At 37.9% G+C, this 24,582-nt stretch overlaps 2 protein-coding genes across 8 annotated transcripts in view; one reads left to right on the top strand and one right to left on the bottom strand.

Annotated features, from left to right (window-relative positions):
* Nucleotides 1–24,582, bottom strand: part of TFEC (transcription factor EC) — a 631,163-nt gene that overhangs the window by 232,123 nt on the left and 374,458 nt on the right. The window contains exon 1 of one of the 6 annotated variants that reach the window (XM_085006039.1): nucleotides 4,490–5,066. The exons of the other annotated variants lie outside the window; for them this stretch is intronic. The gene's annotated coding sequence lies outside the window, so the exon portion shown is untranslated. Of the gene's footprint in view, nucleotides 1–4,489; nucleotides 5,067–24,582 lie in introns of those variants that run through there. 6 annotated transcript variants of the gene reach the window in all.
* The window catches only part of TES (testin LIM domain protein), a 40,474-nt gene continuing 20,493 nt past the window's right edge, over nucleotides 4,602–24,582 (top strand). The window contains exons 1-2 of one of the 2 annotated variants that reach the window (NM_001123200.1): nucleotides 4,602–4,803; nucleotides 24,203–24,288. In NM_001123200.1, coding sequence (NP_001116672.1) covers nucleotides 4,777–4,803; nucleotides 24,203–24,288 — 113 coding nt within the window. In that variant the 5' untranslated portion in view covers nucleotides 4,602–4,776. The remainder of the gene's footprint in view (nucleotides 4,804–24,202; nucleotides 24,289–24,582) is intronic. The other variant, XR_014833017.1, reaches the window with a different exon arrangement.

Here is a 24,582-nt window from a genome sequence, read left to right as displayed (position 1 = left end):
TTTCAGTTGCTGTTAGAAAATTGTCCTGCAGTATTTTTTGTTTGTTTGTTTTTCAGGGCTGCACCTGTAGCTTATGGAAGGAAGTTCCCAGGCTAGGGGGTTGAATCAGAGCTACAGCTGCCAGCCTGCCCCAGAGGCACAGCAACTCAGAATCTGAGCCACATCTGTGACCTACACCACAGCTCAAAGCAACACCGGATCCTTAATCCACTGAGCGAAGCCAGTGGTTGAACCTGCATATTCATGGATACTAGTTGGGTTCTTAACACACTGAGCCACAGTGGGAACTCCTGGCCTGCAGTATTTTAAAATGAATAACTGGAGGAGAACATCTTAAGTGTTCTGTCCATCAGACATCAACATGTTGCTTCCCTCTCTCCTCCAGGAGAAATTATTTCATACATGTATTTCTTGTGCTTTTGGTGGTTTGTCCTTACCTCTTTTGTTTTTGGATTTATGGCAATACCTTGTTGCCTAGTTTTATTGTAAAGGTTGTCCATGGCTTTTGGTTTTGCTAACCAGTTGATTTATTTTTGGTTTTGTTTTGTTTTTTAAGGTAGGTTTTCAGAGAGAATGAAAAAGTATTCTGTCACTGCCCCATTTTCCTAAAATGTTTTGAATAATATATTTTTAAATAAGGTTTTTCCATTAAGAAATATGTCGTGATCATCATGGAATATTTTTTAAAGGAAGGAAGGAATCCCCATGGACCCACTCATCACAGAAAAACCATAGCTGACATTTTAGTGAGTTTTCCTCATGTTTCCTTTCGGTGCATATTTTTGTATGGTCATAAGCACAATCTATATACAATTCTGTTTTCTATTTTGTTCCTATAACATTGTAATTGTTTACTGTTACAAAAAATTTAAGATAAACTTGTAATATGAATCACCCATTTTTAGCCAATCCCCAATGTTTGATCAATTAAAAAATTTTTACAGGTAGTAGTTTGTTATATCCCTATAGAACAATATGCAATCCTATATAAGCTGCTAATGCACTATAACAGCTACGTCAGTAGCACAGGAGTTCTTCTAACAGGTGTTAATAAATGATTAACATCTCTAAAGAGTACTTCTGGGGCCACATTAATAATTGAGGAAATGGTACAGTCATCTTTATCTTGAAAATTTACCTCACCTGGTATAGAAAACTTTCCTATCCGTGTTTCCTTTCCCTGGTGTTTACAGTATATTGACCATGAGTGTGTGTTTATATGCACATGTGCGTATGTGTCTATGTATATGTGTGTGTGCTTCTGTATATATAATCAGTCCAATGTATTTATAGACATTCCTTCCAGATGTTTCCTTTTAGTGCCAATTTCAGATCAAAGTGGCCTTGCAAAATCTTTACATATAAATGAAATCCCTTACCTTTCTCAAATAAACTTCCTTCTCCTGTTTCCCACTTTGAGGCGTGATTTACATCGGTCATACCAGTCAACATAATAGATTCCTAAGAGTCACTCTATGCTCATCCTCCATCTCTTCAGGCCATTTTCTCAATTCCAATATTTTCTACCTCTTTAATATCATTGGTTACTCCTACTAACTCTCCATACTCACTGCTGCCTCAGTTTGGCTCACAGCCTATTTCACATGGGTTATAGGTAGCACTTCCCAAGTTTACTAATGACTTCCTTTTTGTTAAATTCAATATAAAGTTGACCCTTCGCTATAATTTAACATTACTAACTAATTCCTTCTTGAATTTCTTCTCTTTGTTGTTGGCATTCTAATTTTTTTTTCTTACCCTCTGACTAACCCTCATCTCCTTTTTGTGCTTCTCTTGCTCAGCCTTGCTCAGTTGTAGTCTTTGATATGCTCTTTTATTTTGTAGTCTCCCAGATGATCTTATTCTATCCGTGGCTTTCAATTATTTATCTATGTAAGATGTTGATTCCTAAATCACCATTCCAGTTCAGGTCTCATCTCAAAGACATATTTGGATATTTCACTTCAATATTCCAATATATTAAAAACTGCACCCTTTGTCTCCATCCCCCCCCAAAGAAAACATACCTAAACAAAACCCTACCTATAGTTCTATATTTTTTTCCCTAACATCTACATAAATGATCAAGCAAGAAACATGTATGTCACCTTCTACTCATTTTTTCTGTCATCAGCTACATCTTGCCATCAAAAAGTGCCAGTTCTAACTCCTAAATATCTCTTTAGCTTAACATTTGAATAGCTAAATAAGAACTGGAAATCTAATTCTCCTAACTTAACACTTATCTACCTCAATATTATTTTCTATGTGATTGGCATAGTAAATGATTCCAGGTAGAAATCATTGAGTTTCAGTTTCCATCCTTGCAAGTGGTACACAAAGTGAGGCTGGGAGGGTAGGGAGGGAAGAGACGGAGAAGGGCAAAATATGATGGTAAAAAATATTTCCAGATCTTTTTCTTAGTGTCATCTCTGAAATCTCACCAAATAAGCCCCAAATTTACGTTACAACATTTGTTTGATGCCTTATTTATACTATTTCATTGGACATTTTCCATCTGTTAAGCTCCCTGAAAGAGACCAAATTGCCTTGTCATTACTAAACCTCGTGTTCATTGGAGCTTATATGGGGTAAACTTTGTAGGGGCCCAAACATTTTAGGATGGTTTGGGAGAATGGGATGGGAAAGTTTTACTTCAACAGTGAGAAGAAAAATTAATGACCATTTCGATCATTCCATTTTAGTTTATTAATAGAATAAGGAAAGCAGGCACATTATAAATCAATGTTCTGTTTGTTACTGAACTGAACTTGGGTATGCTCATACAAAGCATAGCAAAGCCAGTCTACTAACACCAGGTTGTGGCTAAGTAAAGTATAGCATTTACTACAAGGTGCCAAGCAAGAAGAACAAGCAGCTAATGCTCAAAAGACCAGAACTCCTCGATGAATTTTAGGGAAGGATTTTTAAGGCAATATTAAGGGTTGCTGGGTGTCTGACAAGCTTGCACATAATTCTCTGATTGGTTGATGGTGAAGTAACAGAATGTTGTTTTCAAATCCCAATCATCAACCTTCTAGTTCCAACTTGTTTGGGTTCTACATGCTGGTGGTCAGCAGGTTTTAATTTGGGGATCTGGTTTCTGTAAAAACAACTCAAGGATATGGCTCAGGATATTATCTATAACCCTTAAGGAGAAAATAAAGGTCCTTGACTTAATTTTATAGCTAACCTATTCTTATTTTGTCTTGCTTGACTGTTTTCCTGTTTCCTTTGTTTTTCATTTCTCTGATTAAATTTGCCCTTTACAACTTGGGAAAGGCCTAGGAAGCTAAAGCTCTTCTACAAACAAAAGGTGAGGTATACCAGGGGTCTGTCCCAGGGAAGGCCCAACACGGTCTTGCTTGGTTTCATATTGAACAACATTAATGAATAGCCAAGTAAGCAAAGGGTTGAAAGTGTTGGCTAAAATTGGGGTGTTTTCAGATACCAAATTTCCAGGGATAAAGTGAAGAGAAATCTGGACCTAAATATCTATATGATTTGGGACTTTTTCCTTTTTAAGAGTAGATGCCAGATTAGGAGGTCATTTGCTATCTGACCATTATAATTTTTTTTTTTTTGTCATTATGATGAACTGGAAAACAAAACAAAACAAAACAAAAAGGACTCTTTTAATTAGTCAAAATGCAGTGCTTATGATCTCAAATAGGCTGGAGACATTGCGTACAGACTCATCAGTACTAACTAGCTCTGCCCCCCAAAAGACTAAGAAATTGGGCAGATTCCTGTTCCTCTGGGTTCCTCGGCTCCAGCAAAATGAGAAAGCTAGACTCAGTAATCCCTGGGATTCCTTCCAGATCCACCAAGCTAATGGTACTCATTGCAAACGCACCCAAATGAGGTCATGAAATGGATCCAGCTTTAGTGCTCCAGTCCTGCTTGTAACCAATCCCTATGAAACTGCTTCTCAACACAGGAGGCACATGAGTAGCCTCACACTCTTTCACACAGCAGGGACAAAGAGCAAAGCTTCTACTTCCAAAGAATGGCATAACCTGTCTCTGAAGTGATTCACGTTATCCTCTTTTTTGAACTCTAGAATGCCCAGAAAACATATAATCATCTTCATTGCCTTTAAGGCTGTGAGATGAGGTTTCCTGCCAATGGAGAAAAGCATTTAAGAAAAAGCCGTCTCCACAACTCAATTGTGAAATTAGAGTGCAACGTCCATCACAGGGATCCCTAACAACCTTCAAAATCTCCTGTCTTTTTCTTTGCTCTGAAAATAAACCAAGAAGCTAGTAGTGGGGTAACACTCCACTGGACACATATCTAAGTTCTCAAGCAAAACAGGTACCAGCTGTCAGAATGGAAAGGGCTCGTCCTCATCTTTGCTGTAGGTAGGACGGTCTCCAATTTTTATGAGGAGGGAGGCAGACAGACGCCCAGCGCAACCAGAGAGGAGGTTAGAGCTGCAGGACTGCTCTCGGGAGGGCGCCGCCCCAGACTCGGCCCCGCCCCTCACCTTGCCTGCGCGGCGCTCGGGTAGCGAAGGTGCGTGCGGCGCTCGGTGATTGGCGGCTGCCCGGCGAGGCCTGGCTGCCATTGGCTGCACAGACCTCTTTGTTCCTGGTCTCCGCCGCAGGCCAGCTACAGCGGACTGGGCGGCGGAAGTTTGACGGCGCGGGGCGAGTGGCTGCGGCTGCGGGGCGGGAGTCCTGGCAGATCCCCCGAGTACCCGCAGCAGTGCCGGAGCTCGGGCGCGCGGTCGTGAGATCCGGAGGAGAGGAGGAGCCCCTCTGACACATAAACATGGACCTGGAAGCCAAAGTGAAGAAGGTAGGGAAGTGCGGGCGGCGGACGGTGGCCGCTTCACCTGAGCCGGGCGCCGCCCCCTAGCTGCCGGCTGCGGATGGGGCGCACGGGCCGCTGGGCGCCAGCGAGTTCAGGAGTTCCGGAGCTCCGGGCCCAGGTACCCGAACCTCTGGTTAGAGGGGCTGCCCAGCTGCCCTGCTAACTCCTGAAACCCAGGAGGGACGGAGAGTCGCGCACGTGAGCGAGGGCGACCGCGGGACATTTCTCCCTGTCTAACCATGTCCAACAGTTGGAGGTGTTTGAAACTTTCCTTGAGATGTTTCAGCTGCGCCTGTGCCGCCCTAAAAAAAGGATGAGGTTAGGGCGGGTTCGGGCGAGACCGTGACACTACATCTTCCTGTCTCAGGAAGTTCAACTTATTAAGTCTGTGGTTTGGGGTCACTGATGTGCCTTTGACAGCCTAGACCTCACTCCCCCCCCCCCCCCGCTTGACTGTCCGAGGCGCTCTAGAGTGAGCGTTGATTTAATGTGCTTCCTTTGCACCCGAAGCTTGTGATAACGTGAAAGGTGATGATTTTTTCCTTTTTCTTCTTTTTTTTTGGTCATTCATTACTTGACTTCCAAAGTACTGCCTCCATCTTAGGGAGTTATCTTCAAAACAAAACAAAACAAAACAAACAAACAAAAAAATCTTCTTCTTTGACAGCTAGCCCCAAAGGACAATTGCCACCAGTGGTTTACCTCTAGGATAAGTTTCCTGCCCGGTAGTCCTTCAGGTCAGGATCCACTGCCCTACCTGAGCCACTCCCTGGTTTTGGGAGCCTCACGTTTCCTGGGAGAAAGGGGTGGGGACCAGACTGTGACTCAAAAGGAATGTTGATGTCACATTCCAGTGTAAAGTTCTGTGTTAAAGGTCCCATTCCAGGGAATTGCTCATATTTACTTTGCGGTAAATTTAAGCTAACTGCTCCTTATCAAATAAGGAAGGAAGTTTTGCAGAGAGACAAAAGGAGAAAAAATAGAGAGAACTTAATTTTCTTCTCTTGCCAAATGTGGTTGCCAACATTGCTATTATTTAATCTTCTAAAGACTGGAGTCCTCATCTGAGCGTTAATTGTTTCACGCGAAGTGGCGTTTTGAAAATGTATACAAACGCAAAATATTAGGTTAGGAGGCTGTTGAAAAATAGAAACCTGAGGTGGGAAAAACAAAAGTTTGCCTCTTATTGCTACAATGGGCACTCAAAAGGAAATCCAAGGAGGGAAAACTTAATGTAAATTCTGAAAATATCGTGATTGCATTCTGTTGTCTTCCAGTTTGGTTTCTTCTTAGCTTTTAGATGACACTAAAAAGTTTTGTTAATCTTGCTTGCCACTAGAAAGTATTTCGTTTGCCACTTAATTAGCCTTCTATTGATGAACGCTGCTTATTTTGTTTTTCAGGTGGGTAAGAGCTACTACTTAATTTAGTACTTGTCTAAAATTTGGGGAGTCCTGTCTGTGCTTATAAATAATGATTCAAAAATGGCTTTTAACGTATCAACATCATTTGGGAGGGAGGGATGAATAGGTGAAGCATAGAGGACTTTTTAGGGCAAGGAAACTATGCTGTATGCTGTTGTAATGATGGATACCTGTCATTATATATTTGTGAAAATCCATAGAATGAACAACACCAAGAGTGGACCTTAAAGTAAGCTATGGACGTTGGGAGATAATGATGTGCCAATAGAGGTTCATCAGTAGTAACAAACATATGACTCTCACATGGCATACTGATAATGAGGGAGCTCTGAAAGGGAGTAGGGAGATAATATGGGAATGCTGTACCTTCTGCTAAATTTTGCTGTGAACCTAAAACAGCTCTGAAAAATAAGATCTACTTAAAAGGAAAAATTGAAAGTCAATATCCAAAACTGATTTCAAAATTATTTGAAACAAAGAAGTAATTCTGAGGGAGAAAGTCCAGAGTTAAGAATTATTTGTACTAGCAAGGGAAAATTTCAGACATTACTTATGAACAATTTCCTTAGTCTCAGAATGTGTATTATGATAAATAATGCTCTTGATATATGGTATAATTTTTCTTCTCAATTTCCTCTTTACTTTAAAAGGTTATCTTTTCAGTTAAGAATCATATTCTTCTTTCTAATCCTCCTCCTCCCCTTCCCTCACCCCCAGGGAAAAGGGATTCCATGAATTTAAAGCTTTTACAGATAATACCCTGACAGTAACAAATACTTGTTTGACTACCTTGTTTGTCATTCTCAGGACGGAGTCCTCAACTGGTAAATTGAAAAGTACTAAAAGATCCCAAAGATGTCCAGTTTGACTGCCAACCACACCCTCTCTGTTTCTATGCAGGACCTTTGACAGACTTAAATTTCAGTGATTCGACAAAAAGTTTCCCAGTACAAAAAATTTAGAAGTCCCTAAAATACATCTCATAATCTGAAAAAGAAACTTACATTCCCTTTAGAAATTGTTTTCTAACACCAGAAGAAAGAAACATTACAAGATTATCTCTGATTTATGAGCAGAGACTTCTTACCCTATTTTGGTACCTAGATGGTTTTCAAGTCTACCTTCTTTTTGACCTGGGTATACAAAGAAAAGCAATACTTTGAATGCACCTTTAAAAAAAGTCTGATCATAAGTTGGAACAAAGACATAACTATCTAAATAAAACTAAATTTGACTTCTGTTTTAAGAAATACATGGCATTTTTTTCCTACTAAAACCCCTGTACTGTTGTTTTCATAAGAAATTTTCTCCAGGCAGATGACAAATGATACGTGTAAAAAGAATTAAAGAGGGTTGTCTTTATTTCACAACCACTTAGGTGGATGATACTATTATAAGATTCTTGGTTTATAAAAGGGGAACTCGAGTGTCTATATCACTTGCACAAATTTGGATTAATTATCAGTTAAAACACAACATCACAAAGGCAAGCAATTTTTATAATAAGATTTTGCTATATTTTGTTTTGTTTGAGGTAAGTGAGCTGTTGCTAGGCTGTGGGAGCTAGTTCGTTTATACAGAGTTTTTGTTTTAATAATATTTTACAGTAGAACATGACTTTTATGGCTTTGCCCTGTCTTCTGAGTTATTCTTCTAGATCTCTTCCTTGTGTCTTATATCTCTTCATTATAATTGACTTAGTATAAGTAGAGCCTATGTCTGTTTGGAAAAAACAATGGCCTTTGAGAAGCAGAAACAGAGTCTCATTTTGTGGTGAATGGTAAATCATGGCCCAGAGCCAACAGTTTTCCTCTTTCCTTTCTGTGTTAATCTCCCATGAGAATCACTTTTCTTTCTTTAAAAACATACCGGAGAGAAAGAGAACTCCAGTAATTTCCCTATGCTGCCTGGAATTGCTGCAGGGCTTTTAATTTTACACCTTATTCACTGTTTGCCTCCTTTCTAACCTCCATCTTTTGATCCTTCCTGATGTTTTGCATATTTATTCCTTTAATTTTCTTTAATTTTATTTTAAAAAGATGAGATGCATTTTAAAGATTACAGGTCACTAAAAATCCCCTTTCGCAGCTTCCAAACATGTTTTGAAAACTTCTGGTATTTTGCCAAAAAACCAAAGTGAAACCAAGTTATTACAGTTGGAAAGAGTGCTGAACCACAAAGGATATTTCCATTAGAAATTATAATGAGCCTCTTCTCTTAGGTAGCCCCTGATTGAAGTGGAAGTAAAGGCAAGTAAATGGTGACCTGGATGCTCAAATCTACAGTTGAATTTTCTGCTTGAAGCCATTCTTGCTGCGAGAATCATTGGCAAGGCTTGGAGAAATGGGAGGGCAAGGTACTTCTAGGGCTTTGCCTTAGAGGCAGTTACTCTCTCAGAACAAGTACAGAATAAAGTGAAGTGGTCCTCAGAGGGGCTTTTATCTTTTCCAGCCCATGGTGTGAGTCATTACATTAATTGGATATGAAAAGTCACCTTCTCTACTTGCTCTGAATATTTGTTTGAATAGAACTGTAGTAGGTTTTCTATTGATTTTGTTCCTTTATGCCATTCTATGAAGTAGAATTAGGGATTTATGTTGCAGCTGGCTGTTAGCTGTGTACCATCACTTCACCCTTGACTTTGCTTGCTCATCTGCAATACCAAATATGACTCATCCTTCAAGGCACACTCCTCACCCTACCCCCACCACATATCACCCTCCAGGAAATTGTTCTTGTTGCTAGCTAGAGGGAAAATCTCTTTCTTCTGAATTCCCAAAGCATGTTATCATAACTCAGGATGTTCATCACTTTCTCCCTCTAGATTACAGTTTTCTTCTAACATAGATTGCAAGCTTCTTGTGTGAGAAATTCAGATCCTATTTATACTCTATAGTCAGTCATTTTTGTTTCCTATTCAAATCAATTTATGAAGTAGATCTTAGGCTCACTCTAAGGGTAAAAAAACTATGGTTTAATAAATAGGTTCTGCCTGTTTCATATTAACCTATGATCTTGAACCATAGTCTTCAGAATCCATGGTCCTTCCATCATGCTACCTAGCCTCTGAGTCCTCTAATTTCCTTGCCTTGATCTTTGTATGTGTGTTGAATGAAATACCCGAATATAAAAAGAAAAATAACCTAAGGTACATTTCAACTTTTACTTGATTTGTTTAAAGTGATGATATTGGAGGAAGTAGTTTCCATTCCAATAAAATTACCATCCTACTGGTTTTCCACATTTTATTTATATTTTATCCATGTTATATGTATGCCCTTTAGTGTAAGTTGCCTTTAACCTTTTTTTGCATGAGATAAAGTCTAGATAAATAAAAATACCATGAAAAGGAACTTCTGGGAGGTTTTTTACAGTCAAATTCCATAAGCAGCAGTAATATTCTGGACCATACCTTCTAGGATTCTTCCAACTTCCTAGCTTTTGTTGGGAGCAACGATAGTGCTGCCTCCTAGCTACTTAGTATTGTTCTGAACAATAGTGACCCTGTTTTCAGTGCTCTGCTTTGGACTTTCAGTCAGTGACATCTGAAACTGTATAGAGGCACTCATGGTTGGGCTGTAAGTGAGTCTGTTCTACTTGCTGAACCCCAGAGTCGATAGAAAGCCTTACACACAGCATGGTAGGCCAAGTCTCTCTCTTTAGCAGCAAAGTGCTCAAAGTGCCACCGGAATGGCAAACCAGACATCTAAGAATAGATGAATTAAAAACAAAGAAATAAACTCCATGCTAGGAGAAGAACTGTTTTATTGTTGTTTTAAATTCTGCATTCTTCAAACAAGAAGATTTGTTGAGAAGCAGTAAGAAACACCAAAATAATGAACTATTTCATGAGGTTCTCAGTGAGCTCCAGGGTGATACCAGAATTGTGAGCTCGGAATTAACATCATCATGGACCATCAGGGTCAGTTTGAGGGGTAATGATAAATTGGTAAAAGAGTACTACTTCCTATGTTCTTTTTCTGAGAACCAGATGTAGGAATATAGTTTTCTTCCATACTAATTTGAATATAAGTTTTTTTACAAACCAAATCACCGTGGTGTGTTCAGAAATTAGAAAAGGTCAGTAAGTGTCCGGTATAGGTAAACAGCTATAGTATACAGAAAGATCTTCTGTAGTGTATCAGCCTTCTTACTTCTCTTTTCAGTATAATGTCATTAAAACCACTCTGGGCTGAGAGCTAGTAAATCTGGGTCTACTCTAGTTTTTGTGATCTTGGCCACTTTGGATCTCAGTTTCCATATTTATAAAAATCAATAGGGGGACCAAGTAATTTCTAAGATTTCTTCAAAACCTATTACTCTTTTTGACTATAGTTTATCAATTATAATAAAAATTTACACATTGGTTAAACATTCACACAAGTCAAGAATATATAAATATATGACTTTAATGAGATAGCATAGTATTTAAATGTTATACACTTCTGTGAAATCTATGAGGAAACCTATAAGTGAAACAGATTTTTTTTAATAGATCTTAGCTATTTTTCAACTTGTTATTATTTAATTAGTTCACCTTTTAAATATCTGTGGGGTATTTGAAGACATTAAGTTTAATTCATTTGAAACTGTAGTATAAACCTTCAAAAGCATATAAATTGCTCTATTAGCATGAGTCAAATAAGCCTAGGCATGATGTATGACTTTCTTTGATATTTAATTACAGGAAAATGAAAAATAATAGAGCTTTTATTGTCTTTAAGTCATCTCTCTCAAAATAAGATGCTTCATTTTAACTGTGAGTAGTTTATGTACAAAGCACTGTTCTAAACTCTAGGGGTATAGTTTGAACAAAAAAGACAAGGTACCTTGTATTACAGAGCTTACACTGTTGAGAGGAATGGTAGAGCAAAAAAAAAAAAAGTAAATGACAAAGTAAATGATAGAAAATAAGAGCAACTGGAATTTACTCCTTAGTGAACTCTTTACGAGGAGGAATACACTAGATTTCTAACACAGAATGGGCTATTTAGTGGTGATTCTTGGCATTGGTTCCTAGTTTTGCAAACATTATAATTAGAGGTTATTATTTACCTTAAGTAATGGCAAATGAAAAGGAAATGAGAAAGCAGCATTTATGTATTAGAATGTAAAAAAGCTCAAAAATGGGTAAGGTTATAATAACTACAATCTTATACCTATTAAATATACAAACTAATCTTTTTCCTGATTACAGATGCCCTGCAAGAATCATTCCTGCATTGCTTTTCCTTTTTGCACTCGTTACTAATTTTTGTTTGGTAACAGTATGCCTTTTAAAAGTCTGTTTATTAGATCATTGATACATAGGGTATATAGGATATTATTTTGCTTTTTACAAAGTGGTTATGTTCAGGGAACATTATATAAATGATGAATTATAAAATCAACTTTTTCAAGGAGAGGGAAATAGAGAAAAGACTAATCCAATTGAAAACAAGACTTAAAATCTCATGGATTTTCAAGATTTTAAGGAAAAATAATTTAGTAACTGATAAATTCACCCTTGGTCTTTGAGTAAAATTTATGTGTGAAAACTTGCCTTAAGCATTGTTATTAGAGGATTAAATTTAGAGGTTATGCTTTTCAGCTATGCAGTTATAATCTTTGATTCTCCTATAAAAGAGCTCCGGTCATATATAAAGTCATTTCATTTGTTTTTTTTTTCTAAGTACCTACCCAAATTCCTACTTAAGTAATGGGAAATTAGGTAAGAATATGCATAACTATAATTTCCTCATGCAAGTTCATGCTGTGACCCTAAAATGACTCCTTAATTACTTTGGGAACAGCACTGTGAAAGTATTAATTATAGTAGATATAATACTATAGCCCTTAGGCCTGGCAGAGGTGATGACAGTATTCAAGTTTGGGGATACACAGTCTTAATAAAGGCGTTTCAATACTCAGTGCTATCTGTGGGATCTACCCTTTAGAGCCAGCTGTAGAGGTAGTGATACAAGGCCAAATTAGAATTGTTTGTCATGATCTAAATTATTTTAAGAGACTCCTACAGATGCCTTTTGGAATCAAGTTTTAAAAATCCCTTTTATAGCTAATAATCAGGAGATATTTGAGGGCTGTGTATAAAAGCACATGCATTACAGAGTCTTTCCACTGAGCAAGAGCTCAGCAATCCTAATTAAGAAACCATCTCATCAGCATTCGTAGCCTGTAACATTTTTATAGCCTGCATTGTCTTTCTCAAAGTAACAGATTTAGGAGGAGGCCCTTTTTGAGTAGAATTCCCAGAAGAGGTATTCTATTGGAAAACATCTCAAGTGACTGCCTTTATGTAATAGTTTAAAAATAATCTGATAGTAGTCAGTTTGAAAAATATTTATAAGGAACCAGCATAAACTGAACAGACACAGTACATCTCTTTTTATAATCTGTTTACCTAAAATAAGTATAATCTTAAAAAAAAATTATTTTGTCCCTAGTAATACTGTGAGGATACATTAGGTTTCAAATAAGTAAGAGTACTGAAAAGTCCATTGTGAACTGCTGACTATAAATATTACCTAATTGAAATTAAGTAATTTACACTCTGATATCACAAAAAAGTGCTACGTATTTTTTCCTTTACTTTCCATCTTTGGGAGAGTTATATAATAGAATAGGTTTATATAAACATTCCTCCAGTTTTATTCTATATTCATAAAGGGACTATGGCATATTATAAAAATTGTGAAAATTTTCTCTCAAATACATTTCTAGAAATTTCTTGCTAGTCAAACCATATATTCTATATTCTGGCCCGTGACTGTGTTCTAAAACACAAATATGTATGTATATGTATGAAGATAAGTGTGTATATATATTAAGATGGTTAGAGAATAAGATTTAGAGACTAAAAATCATATTCTGCTCTGTCTTTTGGAAGACTGTTACCTGGTCAGACTGAGTGAACAGTTAACAAATTGAGGGAAATAAGAACATTTATAAGGAAGGAGCAAAGTTTAGTTTTACTCTATGCCCATTTGGGTGAAGAGACATTTAAATATTTGAAGTGGAAAAAAAATGAAGGCAAGAATGGTAGAAAGGCACACCCTATATCCCCTCCCTTTGTATGTCTCATCATAAGTCACTTAGCATTTAATATCAAAACAGCATATTCTCCAAGTCCATGATTTTCTTTTCTGTGGAAAGATTCATTTGTGCTATATATTAGATTCCAGTTATAAGTGATATCATATGGTATTTGTCTTTGTCTTTCTGACTCGTTTCACTCAGTATTAGAGTCTCTAGTTCCATCCATGTTGCTGCAAATGGCATTATGTCGTTCTTTTTTATGACTGAGTAGTATTCCATTGTGTATATATACCACATCTTCTTAATCCAATCATCTGTCAGTGGACATTTGGGTTGTTTCCATGTCTTGGCTATTGTGAATAGTGCTGCAATGAACATGCGGGTGCATGTATCTATGTACCTTTCCTAAGGTACCTCCATACTGTTCTCCATAGTGGTTGCCAAGGAGGAGGGGGAGGGAGTGTGATGGATTGGAAGTTTGGGGTTAATATATGCAGACTCTTGCCTTTGGAATGGATTAGCAATGAGATCCTGCTTTGTAGCACTGGGAATTATGTCTAGTCACTTATGATGGAGCATGATAATGTGAGAAAAAAGAATGTATACATGTATGTGTAACTGGATTACCACGCTGTACAGTAGAAAATTGACAGAACACTGTAAACCAGCTATAGTGGGGGAAAAAATCATTATATATATATATATATATATATATATATATATGACATTCCAAAAAAAAAAAAAACCCAGAATAGATGTTGTAGTAGGCAGCCTCTAAGGTGGCCCCCATTGATCCCCACCTCCTAGGATTCATACTCTTGTGTATTCCCCTTCCCTTGAGTGTGGGCCTGATCTGATCAGTAGCTGCCAAGGAAAATAATATGGCAGAAGTAGCAGTAATTCACTTCTGAGATTAAAGATGGCAGCTTCCTTCTTGAATGCTCTCACTTGCTGCAGGATCCCTTGCTCTGGGGAAAACTAGCTGCCATGTCATAAGGTGCCAGTATGAGAGAGCTTAAAAGTGAGTCTCCCTGAGTCCAGCCTTGGGATGACTGCAGCCCTGGCTGACCCCTGATTGCAGCCTTGCAAGAGTCCCTGAGCTAGCCCACCTAGGCAAGCCACTCCCAGCCGCCTGACAGAAAAGTGTGCGATGATAAATGTTTGTTATTTTCAGCCCCTAAATATTGGGGTAATTTGCAACTAATACAGAGGTTTTTCCATTATAAATATAGAAATTTAGTGATTTGAAAAAAATGAAAACAATTATTGTAGTTTTTGCCTCATTATATTATCCCTGGCCACTGCATAAATATATGGAATCTTCTCTCTCTCTATATATATATATATAAATAAATAATTTTCAGTACTAGTAATAAGTGTATATATTTTGAACAAAGATTTTTCAACTTTGGGAGTTCCCGTCGTGGCACAGTGGTTAACAAATCCGACTAGGAACCATGAGGTTGCGGGTTCGGTCCCTGCCCTTGCTCAGTGGGTTAACGATCCGGCGTTGCCGTGAGCTGTGGTGTAGGTTGCAGACGTGGCTCGGATCCCGCGTTGCTGTGGCTCTGGTGTAGGCCGGTGGCTACAGCTCCGATTCAACCCCTAGCCTGGGAACCTCCATATGCCGTGGGAGCGGCCCAAGAAATAGCAACAACAACAAAAGACAAAAAAACAAAACAAAACAAAAAAAAAACAAACAAAGATTTTTCAACTTTGATATTTAATTTGTTCTTTTAAAATATCTTTTCTCTTGCTATACTATTGGAAGAGACCTATTTGCATCAAGACTCTGGATATTTTCCTTGACTCATGCCACATTCTTTTGAGGGCCCTCTTATGTGTGTGGATAACCACCTCAGGGCCTTCAGTGTTAGTTCAGCTGGTTTGCAGACACTCAAGTTTCTTGTAATCAGTCTCAGATTTGTCTAGGAAGGAGGAGCTCCTGGCTGGTGACATGTAGGCAGTCTTTCAGGTCAAAATCTATTGTTCTGCAGAAGTTACTGCAGAACATTGATGATGAATATTACTCACTTAAATTAGTACTTATCTTCAGAGTCTCACTTTGGAAGAAAAAAAATGGCGACTTTGTAGTTAAGAATTCAGAATTTGGGAGTTCCCGTCGTGGCGCAGTGGTTAACGAATCCGACTAGGAACCATGAGGTTGCGGGTTCAGTCCCTGCCCTTGCTCAGTGGGTTAACGATCCGGCGTTGCCGTGAGCTGTGGTGTAGGTTGCAGACGCGGCTCGGATCCCGCGTTGCTGTGGCTCTGGCGTAGGCCGGTGGCTACAGCTCCGATTCGACCCCTAGCCTGGGAACCTCCATATGCTGTGGGAGCGGCCCAAGAAATAGCAACAACAATAACAACAACAACAAAAAAGATAAAAAAAAAAAAAAAAAAAGAATTCAGAATTTGGAGTTAGAAATGCCAAATTCAAATCTTAGATCTGCACTTGGCAGACTGCATACAAGATAGCTGGGCAATCCTAGACAAATTAATCACTTCAAGTCTCAGTGTCCTTAGTTGTGAAATAAGAGTGAACACTTCCCTGTAAGTTGTCTTGAGAATTAAATGAGATGATGTATATATTGTACCTGGCAGGTAGTTATGTGTTAAATGGTGGTCGAGGTATTTTTACTACCACTTCCACCATCACAGCTACCAGTGCTCATTAAGAAAATGCGTAATTAGAATTGCTTCAAGGTATCCTACCAAAACTAAAATTTGTTATTGTTCCCTAGGAAAAAAAAAAGCAGGAATTCTGATCTTCATCAAACATGTTACCATATTTATTGAGGTTGTATAGATGTAATCTGCTGCAATTTGATTACATCTCAGACTGAAGTAGACAAATTGCCTTAGTGACAGTACCTGTGTCACTTACCTAATACTGGTACTACCTTAAGAAATGTAGGCGAAGATGGGGTGGGAGTTATTTAATTTGTTAAAGTTCCAGGAAGATTGACCCAGTACCTCCAAAAGAGAATTTATTATAAATTATTTAGACTGAAGGATTACTTGTTTCCCTTTCTTTCTTAACGCGTTTTGTTTGTGATGATTTGCTACTATCTGTGAACAAAAAGGTGTCAGTCCATTTGTCTCATAGTGGATTTTATGACATAGATTCAGTAGGGCTCTGGCTTTGTACTTCAGGCACTGATAAGCTGCAGGGATGTGGAAATGCATCCTAGCATCTGCAATGAAGAGTTTTATTCCCACTTGCTTCTGGATAAGTGGTCTTGACAACTAAAGACCCTCGATTGATGATTTTATTCTTGGCTGTAACTCTTTGCTCTCAAGTTAAAAATTATATTTCTTTCTATTGAAAAATTAATAAATATCCAACTCAGGATCTTTCCATGTTCATTACCTAATGTTTATGCACCAGTGGTTAAAAACAGGCATGCTGCAATGCACCTGACCTTAGGTCAGTTAACAGTTTTCTGCTTTAGTTTCTTCATCTGGATGAAAATGCAGATATAGCAGTTTTATAGGATAGTTAGGATAAAATGAGATGATCCCTGTAAAAATCTTATAACCATGTCTGACAATATAATTGCTCAATACATATTTGCTGTTGCTATTATTATTACTACCACCCTTGCCAGAGCCCTTTTACTTATTTATTTATGTATTTATATATTTTATTTATTTATTATGAAAAACAATAGGAATTCCTTGGAATGAGGGTACTAGATCATAGGTTGTTTGATAATTAACACAAGTATTAAATAAATAGATAAAACTTCCTGGCATTTCTACAAATCTCAGGCTCTGCATCTGGCACCAGGAATTCAAATACGAATAAGAAACTCAGTCTAGTAGGGTAAACTGATGTATCGATAGTCATAGTATAGAAAAAATATGACGTAATAGATTTTGACTCAAGACTGATGGGAATTCAGAAGAACTTTTGGGAGAAGTAACACTCTGATGTTCTATTAAGGGAGTGATCAGTTCGGAGAGTGTGATCCCAGGTTGATATGATAGAGGTTGGAACATGAACATGGAGTGGAGATGAGGGAACCAACTGTAGTTCTTAGAGATCAGCAAGACTTGGGCATAAAAAACATGGCTTAGACAAGGAAAAAGAGGCCTCCTGGCTCCAGTTTCAGTGAGTAGGTGGATAATAACGACTTTTTCTTCATTCCTATTTTCATCTTAAACGAGTGAGAGATGGGAAGTCCTTGTTCTTATGAACAAAGAAAAAGATATGGCAACTTTACTAGGAATGATTAATAGTAACTCCTGATCACAATAAATTATTTATTTGCATTCTCACCTAAAAACCTTGGCACACTATATAAAATTTGAAGGGTACCTCTGTTGTTATATATAAGTCTGGCTTTCTAGTAACCTAAACTGTTTTTGGTGAGGTAAGAGGAACAGTGGTTATTAAAAATCTTAGTAGATATTGGGATACAGGCATTGAGCTAAAAATCTAAAATAGTTTAAAATCTTATAACAGATTAATCAAAATATAATGATGGGGGGGCTGCTTCATAGATTATACTAGGTTTCTAAAAGAGCCATGTGCTAAGAGGAATTATTTAGTTATATAGTTCCTTTGTTCAGAATATTCATTTGTGCGAACAAATTCTAAAGTGTTTCCTTAAGATTGTAATATGACTATATGAATGTATCCATATATATATCTATATATATATATAGATATATATATGTAGATGAAGAGACACGCACAGAAAGAGTATATGTGTATTTCATATAATCTACCTTGGTCAGCTTCATTCCATGATGATTAAAGAAATCTTAGTAACACTTGCTTGTTTAGTAACCGCATATGATTTTTTGCTCCAGAGGGAAATTTGATTATGAAAACAGCATGAATCATATGATCTCACCATGAATACTGAATAACATCTTCCAGATGCAAATTGTAGCCAAATCAACTTAGACTATGTTTGAAATACCAGATGTTCCTTACTCTTCTTTCCTTTTTCTTTAAAGTATCTGACATGCAATACCTTTTCCTGGGTCAGAAGGGTCACCTGAAATGTTGCCAACCTAACTGGTTGCCTGAGATTATGAATATGGAGAAATTGATCCCATTCCCATTTCTTACTTTAAAATAAGCAGGAGATGAGGGATGTTTGGAGGCATAGATCATAGGGTTTATAAGCTCAGTGTCTGGTTCTTTTAGTTAAGGATATTTAAGTCTTCTTTGACTAGTATCTCAGGATAAACAGTATACCTCATTTTTATTTTTTAAAGGACCTTGATAGGTATTCCTAAGCCTGACTGTAGTTTTCCCGAATATAGTCAATCCAAAAGACCTGTTTTCTTGGACACTGAAGAAGAAAAATTAATCTGTCATATCCTTGTATTGATGCTGGCTGGAATGTGTTGCTAAAATTATATGAAGTAGACAGCTTTGGCACTTGTGTGCTTATGAAAAACATGTGTTTTTAGGCACCAAGTGTTTCTACAGGAAATACTATATCATGTTTGCTGCTGAAATAATTATGGGCAACAGAACTGTGTCGTATCCCTTAGAACTTTTTTTCTTATAAGTACTTTATAAACTACTCTCCCAAGCTGAATTCCATATGATTCTGACCTTTAAGAGCCAATAATATTTTAGCTTTCTCAAATAATTATTTTTAGTTTAGTGTTTAAATGTTGAATAGATGACCATGTTGTATAATATCTAAGATGAAGTTAATCTGTAACATAATTTTTGTCATAATTTTTGAATTAAAAGGCATCCTAGAATTCAATTCCTTTCATTACCTAGATGGAGCCCAGAGAAGAAAAATGACTTCTAAAAATCATTGGACTTGGCAGTGATACTTTAGGACCAGATCAGTTTTCCTGACTTTCTTCCAATGCTTCCTACATTTTCACTGTTCTCTGATTAGCCATGTAATTCTTGATAATTTCCTTAATACCTGGTATAGCTAATTCTCATGTCATATTACATATGAGCACACAGATCTTGGTGTTTATATTAGTCCAAGGATCTGAACTTCACTTTCTAAACAGCTAGGCTGCCTTAATTGAGGAGCTAATACTTTCTGGGCCCCGCTTCCTCTCTACCAACTGCCCCCTCTTTCCACACCCACACCATGGGTATCATTAAATAACACTTTCCCTGTCCTTAACCCTCATCAAGAATTCTCCAGCTCAGAAACTAACCTCTAAGATCTGGATGTCTAAGAGTAACACCATGGCTCTTGAGGAAAGGAGAAGGACCATGACCAGAGGATGCAAACCTTGCTGCAGGTAAAGGGAAGGAGGAAGTATAATAAGAATTCTGGGTCCTGGACTTAAGGGAATCCTGAGTACAGGCTAGGAAGAGAAATTGTCTGAGCCCTTAGGACAGATGGGATTTCAGACCTTCAAACTGAAACCAGGAAGAGTTGGGGAGTCCCAGCTCATGTGACCTCTGCCTCAGAGGGTCCGGGAATGGGTCTTGAGAAACTGCCAAGGGAAGCTCTGGCTCTGAGTAGAATTAGTACATTTTACTTCATTTGGTGTATGTTTGACTTGTGAAAGGGAAGATAGCAGATGCCTAGATGCCTAAATTGGGGTGGGAACAAAAGCAGAAGAAAGTTGCCTTTTACCAGTAGAGATATGTCTGCTGGGCTGCAATTTTATCATTTTAACTGGATTGAACAGGATTAGAGAACATATTGCACTCTGAGTTCTAACTCAGTCTGGAACGAGGCACGTCTACAAAAGGTTGGAGTGTGAACCACAGATATTTGTTGTTCGAGTCAGAGCCTTTGTGGTTTTGTACCCTAACAGAGGTTGATAAAGAGAGTAAGATTATGGAAGAAGTTCCCATCCAGTAAATGGTATAAGTTAGGGATCATCTGTGCTGGGTTTAATAGCTTCATTTGAAAGCTATATAATCATTTTTCTTAATGAAATCCCCCTAAGAAAAGTAATTTCTTTGCCAGCATGAAACTCTCTCCAATCGCTTTAGCTGCTGACAGTGGTTTTGAAAACTAGGTGCTTTTTCCATTTGCATGTTTATTTTTAATTAGACCTGCTTCCATTGGGTTATAGCAGCAGAGAGTGTATCATATTGCCAAGACGTCATTCCACTCTCTTTCATTTACTAGTTGTCTCTTAGTGATATTTTCAGAGTCCCCACACTCCTTAGTCTGAGCACTTGGGGAAGAGGAAATTGTGTGTTTGGAAAGTTGGGAAGGGACAGATTCTTCAGGTGGTCACAAACCCAAGCTGTGCTGGAAAGAGCCTGTGCGGAGATTAAACTGACCTTCAGGCAGGCCAGATGGAGTGGAGAACACTGCAGCAGTGCATTCCGAGCTTTCCAGGCAGACTGCAGAGCTGTTTTCTCAAATTTCTGCTTTTCTCAGTCGAGTTTCCTGGTCTCCTTGAGGGTCCCCCTGAGGTTTGGCTAGCAGAAATTGAGAGGGCCTCTTTCCCCAGATCCCCACACCTCCATTGTCTGTACGGATTTTCTCTAGAGTGTCTTCCTTACAGTTTCATCCTCTCTCTGGGAATGTGTTCTCTTTTAAACCTGGTGGCCTAAGGCATGGTGCCAAATGTTTCAGCAGATTTATTTCTGCCTTCCGAAAAGAAAAAGGGGGGAGGAGGAAATTCCCTGCTACAAGGCTGACTCTGTCACTTCTCAAATGCTGTAAGATGTTCTAGGCTCTAACCATACCTTTTCTGCCACAGGCTTCAAATATGGTATCCCCGCTGCCTTGAATGTACTTCCTCTTCCTCTTTATTGAGTTAGATGCTGCTCATCCTTTCCAGCTCAATTCAAGTATCACTTGTTCAAAAGAACTTTCCCAACATCCTTGCCTGACTCAAGGCCTCCATTCTAAAACTCTCAAAATCATTTCCACTGTGAGTTGTCACAAGAGGCTTGGAGCTTGTGGTCCTGTTCCTTGAAGCTGAAATGAGCCAGCACTGAAGGGCTCCCATTGGACACTCTTAGAGTCTGTCCCAGCAGCACTGTGCAGCACAAGGCAGACACTGGGTTTTAGGTTAGCTTACTGTTAACTAGCCGTGTGACCAAGAGCAAATCATCTCTCCTGGATTTTAGTTTCCACATCTCTAACATCAGGGATGGATGCCTAGGGCTGTCCAGCACTAAGAATATGTGAGACACTTTTAAGGGTTAATGTTCATAAAACATCACTGGTTCTAATAATTCTAATAAATAAACTGATAGCTGTTTTTAGAAGATAAAAGAGGTAGGAAGGAAACTACTTACCCCTTTCCAAGGCTGACTTTATAAATCAGCAGTGAGCTACACTGAAGCCTTAGTGTAAAACCTTTGCTGACTAATTGAAGTGCCTAATTATATTAGTTGAGCTTCCAAGTTTCATTCAGAAATAGAGAATGAGATGGTGTGGTTTCAGTATGTTTCTGTAGTTTATAAAGGCCAGTGTTATTCAGACCAGGTGATTCAGATGTTAAGGCTGGTGTGAGTTTAGATGGCCATTTAACTTCGAGGCAAAAGCATACTTAGTTCTCCAAATTATATAAGCCAGTAAATCTTTGTTTCAGAATTTTACACACACTTATATACATACACACACACATGTATGTGTGTGCACGTGCATGTTTTTTGTCATGAGATAAAATGTATTTCTTTTTCTTTTTCTTTTTTTTCTTTTTTTTATTTTCCCACTGTACAGCAAGGGGGTCAGGTTATCCTTACGTGTATACATTGCAATTACAGTTTTTTCCCCCACCCTTTCTTCTGTTGCAACATGAGTATCTAGACATAGTTCTCAATGCTATTCAGCAGGATCTCCTTGTAAATCTATTCTAGGTTGTGTCTGATAAGCCCAAGCTCCCGATCCCTCCCACTCCCTCCCCCAAAATGTATTTCTTACTGTGATTTATATGTAAAGGAGTTTATGATTAAACCTTTTTTTTTTTTTTTGTCTTTTTGCCTTTTCTAGGGCTGCTCCCGTGGCATATGGAGATTCCCAGACTAGGGGTTGAATTGGAGCTATAGCCGCTGGCCTATACCACAGCCACAGCAACACAGGATCCGAGCCACGTCTGCAACCCACACCACACCTCACGGCAACACCAGATCTTTAACCCACTGAGCAAGGCCAGGGATCAAACCTGCAACCTTATGGTTCCTAGTCGGATTCGTTAACCACTGAGCCCTGACAGCCATGACGGGAACTCCATGATTAAACCTTAATAATGTAATTGTAATTTTCATTTGGGATCAGAGCTTAGCAAAAGATGTTAAGGGACATGGTATGCTGACAATCCTTATACCAGGAAGACCCAGGATCGTTAACTCTCCTGTAATGGAAAACTAGAAAGGGCTTGAAGAAGAATTCACCTTTTTATAGAATTGCTGTTCATTTTACTATGAATATCATAGTAGAGAAAACTCTATGCTCCTTGCAAAAGACCAATCGCAAAAGACCAGAAAACTCAAATAGCTAGACTCTCTGTCTTTTGCATAACCCACTTTATTTCCTTGCTGTGAACTATAGTCATCACTGACAAATGATTTAAAAAAAAAAAAAAAAACCCACTGTGTAGTGTTAAGGTATACAATATAGAGCATGTTTAATCTTTTGAAAATTGGTAATAGAGACATGGCAAAAGTGACAAAGTTTAAATGCTGGATAGATTTTTATCACCTTTAGAAAGTATATATGAAGCAATCTGACTTAAAAATATTGTAGGTTCTCCCAAGTAGCTGAGTGGACCAGCTGGCTTTGAATATGCCTTTAGTTATGGTAAGAGGATGTGGTAATTTTCTTCAGAAAAGAAGGAAGGGCTTTATTTAAACTTCAGGGCGTGGTCAGGCTGATCTTTCAAGGAACAAGTTAAAATGTGGTTTTGATTACATAGTGACAAACACAACCTGATAAAGTTACAAAAGGGAGCCATTGAAAAAAATCTTTCCCTCAGCCTTGAACTCTTACTCCAGGCACTAAGTGGTAACAAATTTGTCAGCAGTCACTGATGTGATATTTAAAATACAGAATAATTGAGGCACTGGTGATATGCTGATGCAAAGCCAGTTGATCTTTTTTACTCTACTATCAGTAGTTGGACAAAAGAGTTTACATTGCCTTCCTGTGTGTCCTCCCCGCATCTGCAGCACCCCCCCCCCCACACACACAACACACTTATTAAGTCATGTCTCAGCAGTTCTCGAAGATTATTATTTAATACAGTAAAAAAACCCAAACACATCATTTACTATAACAAGGGCAGTATTATAGTACAACAGTACAACCCTTCCAGTCCAACCCAGGGCATAAGAATACAGGCCTTGGGAGTCAGAAAGACCTGGAGTCAAATCTCTTCTCTATTATTTATTAACACTTTTATCTTAAGCAATTTCTGTAACCCTCCTAAATTTTAGTTGTCATCTCTAAAATGGAGAATAATAAACTTTATAAGCATTTTATGAAGTTTTGTAAGATTTCAATAAGTGCTTATCTCTATTCTTGGCATCCAGTATGTTTTGTTGCTATTACCATATTTATCAAAAAAATAAAATAGTGATATTTAAATCATATTTCTTAAAATTGTTTGCATATTCCTTGTTTGCCAAAAAATGTCATTTGGGGGCAGGCTTGCTTTCCAAGCTCTAGTTCCTCTGTTCCTTGTACCTATTGTAAACAGGGCATATAATGGCCAAAGACATAAATTTATGACTTTTTGTGACTTGCAATATTTGTAATCTTCTATATAGTTGTATTCTGATGCTTTTCTGTTCATGACAAAGGTAGTAAGAATACAAAGAATATTGTGTATGTGCTTGGAATTGCCATATAATATACCCAGTGTCATCACTGACTAAACAATGTGATACTCATTAAAGGTTTGTTTGAAAGTTGTATCAACAGGAGTGATAAGTGGAATTAAAGGTGTAATTAATTTTTTATATTTTTAAGAAATATAATAATCTGTATTGTTTTCTCTTTAACAGATGGGCTTAGGTCACGAGCAAGGATTTGGAGCGCCCTGTTTAAAATGCAAAGAAAAATGTGAGGGGTTTGAACTGCACTTCTGGAGGTAATGATTTGCAAACTACAACCACATTAGTAATTTTTACTTTTTGGCACTGCTTCCTCAGGCAGTGGAGATCTCTTACAAGTTACCCAGGATGGTTTGCCAAGTTGTGGATCTATTAGATTCTTTTCTAAGAAAATTTTAAAAAAAATGCAATTTTGTCTTCCTATCATTATTTGAGCTAATTGGGCCATAGTAACTGTATTTAGAAACATTTCTTTGCTGTCCTTTAGATTTCCTATGAGACTGAAATACTGAATATGTCTCTTTTCTGAGTGGCACACAAGTTTGTGGTAA

This window comes from Sus scrofa, chromosome 18 (assembly GCF_054392235.1).
Source record: "Sus scrofa isolate SSC_HxYL_T2T_F1_AM1 chromosome 18, Sscrofa_HxYL_maternal_Yorkshire_Landrace_v2.0, whole genome shotgun sequence".
NCBI lineage: Eukaryota > Metazoa > Chordata > Mammalia > Artiodactyla > Suidae > Sus > Sus scrofa.
This window is presented reverse-complemented; position numbering and strand designations above follow the sequence as displayed.